Source organism: Abramis brama (assembly GCF_963993115.1).
Source record: "Abramis brama genome assembly, chromosome: 5".
Classification (NCBI taxonomy): domain Eukaryota; kingdom Metazoa; phylum Chordata; class Actinopteri; order Cypriniformes; family Leuciscidae; genus Abramis; species Abramis brama.
In genome coordinates this window covers 4,910,395-4,921,304 of record NC_139967.1, presented here as the reverse complement: position 1 = coordinate 4,921,304, position 10,910 = coordinate 4,910,395, and the positions used below count along the sequence as shown (strand labels likewise).

The 10,910-nt window shown below is 37.2% G+C and overlaps 1 protein-coding gene across 3 annotated transcripts in view; it reads left to right on the top strand.

Annotated features, from left to right (window-relative positions):
* Nucleotides 1-290: 290 nt before the first annotated feature.
* The window catches only part of msi1a (musashi RNA binding protein 1a), a 40,000-nt gene continuing 29,380 nt past the window's right edge, over nt 291-10,910 (top strand). For 2 of the 3 annotated variants that reach the window (XM_084114242.1, XM_084114241.1), the window contains exons 1-4: nt 348-507; nt 1,037-1,077; nt 1,672-1,753; nt 1,855-1,939. In XM_084114242.1, coding sequence (XP_083970368.1) covers nt 443-507; nt 1,037-1,077; nt 1,672-1,753; nt 1,855-1,939 — 273 coding nt within the window. In that variant the 5' untranslated portion in view covers nt 348-442. Of the gene's footprint in view, nt 508-1,036; nt 1,078-1,671; nt 1,754-1,854; nt 1,940-10,910 lie in introns of all 3 variants that reach the window. The other variant, XM_084114243.1, reaches the window with a different exon arrangement.

The following is a 10,910-nucleotide window of genomic DNA, read 5'->3' as shown; positions in this document are numbered from 1 at the left end:
CTTTATCTGTCTATATCTATCTATCTGTCTGTTTATAAATATATACTTTTTATTTTTATTCAGTCTGTTTGACCGCTTTTCTTTATATCCCTGTCTGTAATCAACGTTATCCATCCATCTATCCATCTATCTGTCTGTCTGTCTGTCTGTCTTTCTGTCTCTTTCTTCAGACTGACCACGTTTCGACTCTGCTTCTGCTACTGTACAACAGCACATGAAAGCAGGAGGGGGCGGGGCCAGGGAGAGCGAGAGGGCGGAGCCGACAACTAGAGTCCGGGAAAAGTCAAACGGGAGGCGGGGCCTCAGCGTCTGCGCAAACCCCGCTTGGCCCGTCCTCCTCCAGACGGGCCCCTCCCTCCCCCACCCCCTCGGGCCACCCGCTCTTGAGTTGGAGACTCCTGGCTCCCGTTCGGCTCAGTCCGGGCAACAGAGGGACACGGGAATGGACACAGAAGGGAGTCAGAGCAGCCTGTCGTCCTCCACGCAGGACTCCCCGCACGACCCCTGGTAAAGCTCCTTTCCGCGCGCTCCGTTTGACTTTTCCTTGCGAACGGGAGATCTATATACTATATATAAAGCTGAGAGTTTTGGGACCAGGAGGGAAGAGACCACCGGAGACAAAAGACAGAAGCGCGGGTCCCTTTACGAAAGAGCGAAAATGGAAACAATGTAACAGCCAGGAGCCTCACTGTTACATTGTTCCCATGTTCCCTCTTTCCAGGACGCGCGCTGTTACATTGTTTCCATCTGTTACATTTGGAACTGTTACATTGTTTCCAGTCTGTTAATATTTTTGCATTCAATTTCGCCCGTTCAAAAGGGGATGATCGAACTTGTTACTTTTTAGAGGAGAGGAAATAATTAATTCTGCGTTTTCATTGGAAATAACGGCACACATCCATCATGGCCGAATTTCACTTTTCCACTTGATTGTTATTCTAGCGGGTTGATTACTGTATGTGCACATGCATCAGCAATCAATCGCGTTTCAGAAGACTTTCAGATGTCTGATCTGGCTCTCTTTTTCACCTTTCAGCAAAATGTTCATCGGCGGGCTGAGCTGGCAGACGACACAAGGTGAGACACGCGTGATCTTCTGTCCTGCCTGAGACTTCCACTAAAAGCTCGTGCATGGGTTGCTTATAGGAGCATGTTTTCTTTCATAATGTTTGTTTGGCTAGAAACAGAAAGCGAATAGTTCATACACCGTAAAATCAAAGCATGCATTCAACGCACGAGCCTAGATATCCTTTACGTAGAAGATGATGTATAGATCAATACGTGACATGTTTTGTCAGAAAACTTCCTCGAAAGCTACAGATGATCTATACAATGAGCTCGTGGAGATTTGAGGTGAAAGCAAGGGCGCTAGCGAGGAAGCACTGATGTGCTTGAATACATGCAACATGCAGAGTGGAAAATCTCTCCGAGAGCAAGCGCACTATGTATACCTGCGTTGTTATTCAAATACACAGCTTAACTTAGAACATTATAATAAGAATGCTTTCCAGAGCTTTATAATGAGCGCTTTGTTGAGATGCAAAGTGGTCACAGATGAGCAGTCTCAATGCTGAACTAGCAGCGAGCTTTTTGTTCAAGGTACATCAAACACGATTCGTGTCACTAAACTGGTGCTGTGAAATAAACGCATTGTATTTTTTCTTTCTCCAGAGGGACTGAAGGAATACTTTTGTAAATTCGGCGAGGTGAAGGAGTGTATGGTGATGCGGGATCCGGTTACGAAGCGGTCGAGGTGAGGGGGAGGCGCGCGCACATCCACTGCTGACTTGTTGTTTGTGTGTTTGTAACTTAACTCTTATGCGTAATGTGTGTGCATGCACTGCTTTTGCGCAGGGGCTTTGGATTTGTCACCTATGTAGACCAGACCGGTGTGGATAAAGTTTTGGCCCAAAACAGACACGAGCTGGATTCAAAAACTGTGAGTTTTTTTTTAAATTTTTATATCATTCTTATTATGCTGTATATCAGTCATGTGTTTACTTTATATAGCCTAAATGCGTGCACATTGCATGAAAATAATAATCCAGCAGTGTAACCTGTGGTTTTACTGGCTTAATCGTTTGTTTTTGAAGCAGTTCGCCTTATATTCGTTCGTTCATTCCCTTGCAAGATTTAAGCACTTCAATGGTTTGAATGCTTTGCGGTGGTTTTCGCTTTTGATCACTTTAAGTCCACATGCACGAGGTCCGTTCCAGCAGGTCTGACTGACGCAGAGCGCGCCACATGAAAGCGTTCTTTCTCGCTTTTCATCGTCATGGCAACCAGGGGAGCGAAACGGGGCAGAATTAAACTTTTCAAAAACTTCTAGGATTCGATCAACATTCCAAAAGTGTTGTGTAGGCGCTTGCATATACTTTAAGAACAGCTGTAAATCGTCGAGGATTTAGTTTTATTATTACTAAAACTATGCCTATGGTAATAAGATGTTATTATTTGAAGTACCATTTCATTATGGTATCTATCAAAATACAACTCTATTAACTTACCATCATTAAACCATGGCACTGACACAGAATTATAATCTTTTTTGACCGTTTGTACTCTTAATGTATGATTTACTGTAGTCACATTTGACAGCTGGGTTGTTCATCAAATCTCGATATGGACTAGTGTCTGTGAATATTAAAGTTAAAAGAGACTGCAATTGTTCTACGCGTCTCTGGGAATGAATGAGCGCTCAATGTGTGCTCCACTACACACACACACACACACACACTGAAGCACGCGTGATCACGCTCGTGGTGTTTTCAGCGTTTCACTGTATTGAGACATGAGCTACTACATGTGCACTTCATCGCAGAGCTGCTATGAGAGTCACTTCACGAGAATTTCACCATTTCATTTGATAAAAGTCATTCATTCGTTTCATATACAAACACATAGAAACTGTAGGCTAATGTCTTTACGACAACCTGTCAAAATAAAAGTTCGGTATAACTTGAAGAAATTATAACAGAAATATATTACTATTGCACAGTAGAGTATACTTCAAGTAGGCCTAATAATAATAATAATAGTTTATTAAAACACACAGAAACTCAAATGTCTACAACCCACCAAAATAAAAGTTCGGTCTAACTCAAAGAAATTAAAAAGAAGTAAAAATGAATTTTAAAATAATAATAATAATAATAATAATAATAAAATCTATTAAAACGTTATTTTAAGGGAATATCACACAAGTTTTCATACATGTTTTAATTTAAAGAGTAGCCTAAACTTGCCAAAACAATAACACCATTTTTTTTTCAAAAACACCATTTCTAAAAGTAAATTTGTATTTGTGCCTATAATGTTTCTTTTTTTTCTTTTTTTTTTTTGTCAACTGATAAAACCTGTGCTTCAGGGACCATATTCATATAACATCTAAGGCTAAATGTAGCTCTTAACTGGCTGAGTTAGATGGTGATTAACACTAAACAGTAGAAAATCAGTATCATATTATTACAGTATACTCACTACAAAAAACTAGACTACACCACTGTTCATATGTGTATTTTTTTTATCATTAATGTTATCATTATACATTAAGAAGGTTTAGATACTAGCCACAATAGAAAAATTGTGAATTTAATTTGAATCAGTGTTTCTCAGCTGCTGTTGTGTCAGGGCCCAGACTTTACATCAGACATCACTGTATCCAAATTGTTTAAAAATGTTATTAAAATAAACCATCCACTTTCACTAAGACTGGTGGTACAGCTAATTTGATTATACTTAAAAATTGAAGACATCAACTGACACCTTTAATTTGAAATAGGTGGACATTTTTTAGTGTTGAAATATATTAATAGGTTAGAAACTATGCAAAAATGATTAACATGACATGGGCTGAATAGGAAAACTGACAATTTTGCAAATGCATAAACAACAGCAGTGATTTGCCAGCCAAACATAGTGCTAAAAGTTATATATTAGTATTAGCCATAGTGACAGGTGAATTTATAGTACTGTAAAGTAAAGTTTGATTAGTTGAACAGCCTTTGATGTCAAATGTAGAGCTTTTTCTCCTCCATTTGAACAGTTTAGCTTGTACATTTCACACGTTTTCATACGTTTGCATTTTATTATATTCATTTATTGTTTTATCCCTGATGTCTGTGACCCGATCAGAACAGTTTTTTTGGGATGCAACCCACCAGGGTTGTTGAGATCCATGACTACTTTGGTAATGGCATAGTATTCTTTGACATGAAAGTGGCCTATGATACTATGAAACCTAATCCATTTTGAATTCGCTCCATAACTTTTTGTCCACTTGTAACCACATTATGGTGCTAGCTAGTAGCTCTATTTGAATAAGCTCCCAGGTCGTGTTTGAATATGTGAGTCCTGGGACGTCATTGATGGTCCTTTGTCAGAACTGTGTGGGTGTGTCAGCAGAGAAAACCAGCCAGAGCTTTACAACAGAGGTGGCACAGACCATGTGTAAATGGGGTTGTATTTGTTTGTTGTAAAATTTGGGTTGTGGCCTGTTCCTAGTCTTTTCACATTAAAGAACGAGGCTAGCCGAATCATGTTTCGACGCATTTATTTGCAGCAAGAGTATTTACAACTATTAATGGTGACTTAAACACCACTGCGCAGAGAGACTCAGCCTGGCAACACTTCAGTCTCTTGGGTTTGGTCGCCATGTGGGACTATCATCACCATAACAACTTTGTTGGTTATATCCGAGAGTGTCGCACACTTAACCACGGCTATTAACCACTGTGCCCCTGCATAAAGGCCCTGTATACTCACAGAGAAGTTCTTTTCATTATTCATTATTTGCTTAGGGGTAAAAAGGTTGAAATACTGGCGTTGTTTAATGAATATGTAAATATGCGCTGCGCTCGTTCCTCGTTCCTCGATAACAAAATAAACATACCACTAAAATGACAGTGGTAAGAAAACAGCAGTTCATAAAAAGCATATGATCACAGCGATGTGGATGTTTGCACAAGTTCTGCAATTCAGCACTGCAGTCAAATCTCGTCACGTTTATTTATATAGCACTTTCTGCAATAGATTGCTTTAGCAAAGCAGCTTTACAGTATTAAACATGAAAAAATACGCCATTGACGTGTCAGTGTCACTTTCAATTGGAATTACAACTTTAGTCTCCACTATAAATCAGCTCTCCAGTGTTCATGTTTCACATCTGACCTTGACGGACTGAACTGAAGAAATGAATCAATATCCACGCCAAAGAAGGCGGAGCCTCTGAGCCACACCCACCTATTACATAATCGCCAGTGGTAGTTTGAGTAACACTTGATGGTGTAGAATTATGTATATAAATCTCTTTATTTTCTGTTTTGAAAAATGGAAGGCATCATAGTTGCATCCAGGGCTTGGCACACAAACCCGCCAATGAATATTGTTGCTGTTACAGGGCTTGAATTTCGGCATGGGATTGTGCATATTGTGCATAATTGTACTTATTCCCACAGATTTTGTGCTCAAACACCCAAAGTGCAGCACATAAAGCTGCATCTCAGTACTAAATTAAGTTCTTTTTCCCTGCTGATTGCGCTTAAACAGTCAAATACACACAAAATAATGTCAAAATGCCGGTCTTGGCGAGTATTCATGTAAACACAGTCAGTTTTTAAAACGCATGTGTAACAGTATAATAGATCTGTGCGTCAGGTCTTAAAGTAACAGCAGCCTAATATACCTGCTGCCAAATTATGAGATATTAAAAATATCTGTATGGCAGTTTTTCCCCATGGTGTCAGATCGATTTTTCCCCTGTATTGATGTAAAAATTGTGGCCAGTGAAAATGCTGAGTGGCTAGTAACTTTGGAAAATCACTAGCCACAGTGACTGACTGAGCAAAAAAGTTCATGTCAAGCCCTGGTTACATCATATCAAGCAAATATATGTTGTGGGGTCAAGTACATTTTTGCATTAATTCAGTAAGGAATTAGGACAGATTGACACATATAGAGACACTGTTTTATTTTTAATGCTCGAGAGCAATTCTGTTCTAGAATATAATACTTTGTGGCTTCTTAAAGTGGACATGAAGTGATGCTCACAATCTATTTTCTTTTCGGAATGTGATGTACTGATAAGTGAAACAGAATATTCAGTGGGAGAAAATGTAGGCTAGGACTTATCCTTCAGGAAATTGAGAATTGCTTTTATTTAGCAATGATGAATTCAACTCATCAAAAGTGACAGTAAAATAACATTACAAATGATTTCTATTTCAAATAAATGCAGTTCTTTTGAACTTCATTAGTCAAAGAATATTCAGTGGGAGAAAATGTAGGCTAGGACTTATCCTTCAGGAAACTGAGAGAACTTACAACTAGAAAAAAAGTATCTAAAAGAGAGTTATTCAAAATAATTTTAGGGTGATTCATTTTTATGAAGACATTTTTTTTCCCTGTGGTATAACATTAATGTTAATCACATATCATTTATCTATGTGAAAGTCTATCTTTTTTTTTTTTTTTTTTAAAGAAATTATTGCTTTTATTTAGCAATGATGAATTCAACTGATCGAAAGTGACAGTAAAATAACATTACAGATGATGTCTATTTCAAATAAATGTTGTTCTTTTGAACTTTATTAATCAAAGAATCCTGAAAAATAAACAGTATTACAGATTTCACAAAAATATCAAGCAGCAAATCAACATATAAGAATGATTTCTGAAGGATCATGTGACACTGAAGACTGGAGTAATGATGCTGGAATTTTAAAATTATTTTAAATCGTAATAATAATTCACATGCTTTTACTGTATTTTCGATCAAAATAAATGCAGGCTTTGGTGATGAGCATACGAGACGACTTTAAAAGCGACCCGGATGATTCTGGTAGCTGTGATGTAAATCTCCATTACAGGTAGCCTATTAAGTGAAGCATGATTTCTGTGTGCTGTGATGCAAAGGCTAATCAGTGTGTTGATTGTGTATTGACGGGTTTGAATGAGCCTTTGGCGTGGTATTTGAGCCTCTGTTGTGGTAATGTTGTGGTGGGGGTTATTAGGTCACTCCGGTGGGGTCTGAAAGGCTGCGTGGGGAGGGATCCACAATAACAGGAAGCAATTTTGATAGATAAGACTATTGTGAAAACAGCTCCTCGTCCACTTTCAGCTGTGTTTTGAGATTCCAGAGGAACTGCCGAAGAATCGGCAACAGTCTGTAACACAGATGGCAGTATGTGCTTTTTTTATTTGATATTTGATGTGGTGCTTGTGTAGAGAACTGTAAAGTTGTGCATGTAACAGTAAAGCGTTTCCATGCTGTCCTTCATTATTCAACATTTTCCATCCTTCCTTGAGTGTTTTCCTGTTTCTTGCTTTTGCCGTCCACGCGAGGAAATGAAAAGAAGATATTGTGAGAGTCTGTGTTGAAAACAGAAAGAATGTGCCATGCTGAGAGTGTTTTTGCGTGCTGTCGGCCCTCAGAAGAAAGAATGAAAGAGGATAGGTTGGTTGAGTTCTGGAAACGAGAGGTAATTTGGTCAAATCTCGTAAAAATAAGGCTGAATTAAAACAGACATGACAGAATGAGACAACAAGCATGTGAAGAATATGTAGGTGTCTGATTTGTGTGTTTTAAAACAAGGTGTGTGTTTGTGTACGTAGTCAAAAAAAAATTCAGGGCCGTATCTTAAAAAACGATTGGACGTCAGTGTTGTACATTGTCTTGATATTTATAATATTTATATATTTTTTTAATTTCTCACCACCATTATGCTAAGGTGTTATTGGTGGTTGTCAAAGTGTTGTTACATGGTATGCTAAGGCTTTCTAAAGCTGTGTTCCTAATGACACACTATACTTGTGCTCAATGTACTCAACCGTTTAATGTATAAATGTAATAAGGTTATTTTTGTCATTCAGCCTCAGAGCCTGACAGCCCCATCCCAAATGTTATGTAATTAAAGCTGTGTACAACATTCCATATTTATTAAGCATTATCCAGATATTTAAAGTACACCTCTTCTGTGTGAACACTAAAACAGCATAGAATAGAGCATTAGTATGCGAATTGGGATGCACCTTATATAAAAAATATTATTATTTTATTATATATTATGTCATATTGATATGTGATCACTAAATTTTGGCCAAATAAACACAGAAAAAAAAATCACATTTTAAATAAAAGTCGCAATTTTTATCAGAAAACTCACATTTCGGCTTTCCCCCGATTCATGCATCGCTAGTTGTTAGTTGGTTGCTTACCAGCCGAAGTCAAGAGATTCCAGCTGTTTTGTCTCCTGTTTTACATTTCTCAACTCTGCACAATCATTCATGTCTGTAGCACAAACGCTGCAGAATGAGTTACACAGCTAATTTGAATATTTAGTGTTAGGAGTTTGTTCAAATTTAAATGATTAAACAAGATCATATCAATGCTGTATAAAAAGACAAACTGCAAATATTAAACCTGAACAAGTGCAAATGGGAACAATGTGGATCTGCATTTGTCAAATGAGGTTAGTTAGGCTCAATATTTGAATACGAACTTCAATTAAACTTATTCGTGTAGCAAAAGAGATTAACTCTTTCCCTGCCATTGACGTGATTTTCCGTCATTTATGACATAACGCTTCCCCGCCATTGACAAGTTTTCCCGGCAATCATTTTTATAAGGTAGGCGGCGCTATTACGCATCTTACGCATCTTCTGAACTAGCACAGGATCGCCAGATCCAAAACAATACAATGAAGATCTGCGTACAGCATATAAACAGCATATAAATCAAAACTGCCTAATGTTACCGACCCAGGACGAGGACTGTAAAGTTTTGGGGGTGTTGATGTACTCGATCTACTCTATCTATGTTTTGAACATCGTTCTGAAATCTGATCTGGACAAAGTCTTTGACAAAATTTTTATTTTCTCAGCTATTTGTTCAAAAATGTTGCTTTTTTAATGAAACACCCACTTTCAAGTTAGTTTAAAGGCAGTCTCTGTTACTTTATTTATATATACATATTGATTGTTCAGATATTCATACAAATAAATATTCTGGGGCCCATGAATGCTTTGCGAAAATAATCCAAAATGCGGGCGCTGACTGGTAACTAAAAAAATAAAATAAACGCTGGTGAGGAAAGAGTTAAAAATCCTGCTGAATAAACATCCAGTTTTGCAATAAACACATAAGAAATTCGTCTGTTCATTCATTCCTGAAATTGCTTTTTCAATGTTATTGCACATTCAGCTCAGACATGCTTGTTTAGCCATGTACTACAAGTTGTATTGATAATACAGTGATCAAATCCTCTAGACTCACTGGCGTTTGGTGGAAATGAACTGCTATTATTCTAGCAGTTGACACACACATGAAAAAATGTGTCTGTGATAGCTTGTGGCTTGATGCGTTTATGCTTTTACTTTATCATGCAATTTTTGTGCTTAATACGGCCTTAAATCTGAACCTTCGAATTTCAGCTTAAAAAAAACACATTTAAGTTCGGATTTCAAGACCAGAGACATTCCTGTGTTGTGTGTTGCGCAGAACTGGTACAAGGACACTTGAAATTATTTGGATGAGAGTCCCGTTGGAGGCCTTGAGTGTGTCATTGACGTGCAAGAGTGTGTGTGATGGTTTAGCGGTAGATTCTGAAGATTAGATCTGAAATGCTGATGGCATGAGGTGGTTCGGGCCGCGGGACAGAGGGAGAGAGAGAGAGAGAGAGAGAGAGAGAGAGAGAGGGAGAGAGAGAGAGAGAGAGAGAGAATTCCCTGTCCGTAATTAGTATGGATCGCAAAAGCAAGTAATCGGATTGAGGGAAACAAACTGGATTGCATTTCCGAGGTAGCTACGTGGCTGAAGCCAAAGCCTCTCCTGAGATTTTGCATTGTGTCAGCACACACACTCTCACCTTTGTTCCGTCTTGGTCACGGTGTGGGGTTGTTGAGCCTCATTAACGAGCATCGTTAGCTAATTGCTTTGCCATTGTTCACTCATGCACAGTGACCTTGATGGCCCAGTCCCATATACAACAGCAGATCTTCCTCCTACAGCAACACACTTTCAAACACCGACAGTTTTAATGCGGTCTGTATATATATAGAAATATTGGCCTAAACTGATAATGACTGTATTTATGTAAGCTTTGTATAAAATGGTTTTAAATATGCGCGAGCTTGAGCACGAGGGCTTCCCCAGTTGAGTCTTGATTTAGCTTTCTTTCACAATTCACATTTATAGTGTTCACTACCAATATTCTTCGTAAAGCAGCTTATGAAAATAGGCATCGTGAATGTTGCAATACAACTATCTGTCTGTCTGTCATTTATGTAATATATTATAATATAAATATATATTGGCTGTGTGTGTATATATATATATATATATATATATATATATATATATATATATATATATATATATATATATATATATATATATAATGAACTGTATTTGCAAAAAGTGTATACCATATAAGGATGCTATATGTGAAATAAAAAAATGATGTACAATTATTTAAAATTAATTAATTAATACTGTATATTTATTTATATTAGTGCTGGGCAACGATTAATCTTAATAAAAGTTTGTGTTTACATAATATATGTGTGTGTAATGTGTATAATTATTTTGTATATATAAATACACACATATGCTTATATATTTAAGAAATATTTGCCTATATATATATATATATATTTATACATAATTTATATTATAAACACAAACTTTTATTTTGGATGCGATTAATCATTGCCCAGCACTATATATATAATTTTTATATTTCACATATAGCATCCCTATATGGTATACACTTTTTGCAAATAAAGGTCAGTTTAGTGGGCTTCAATATAGAAATCTAGGGTTCTTGACTCCGTTTTAAAGATGCTTTTATGCCAAAAAAATTCTGTATGTCTAAAGAGAAATGTCTTAAATGATTGCATATTAATTAATACTG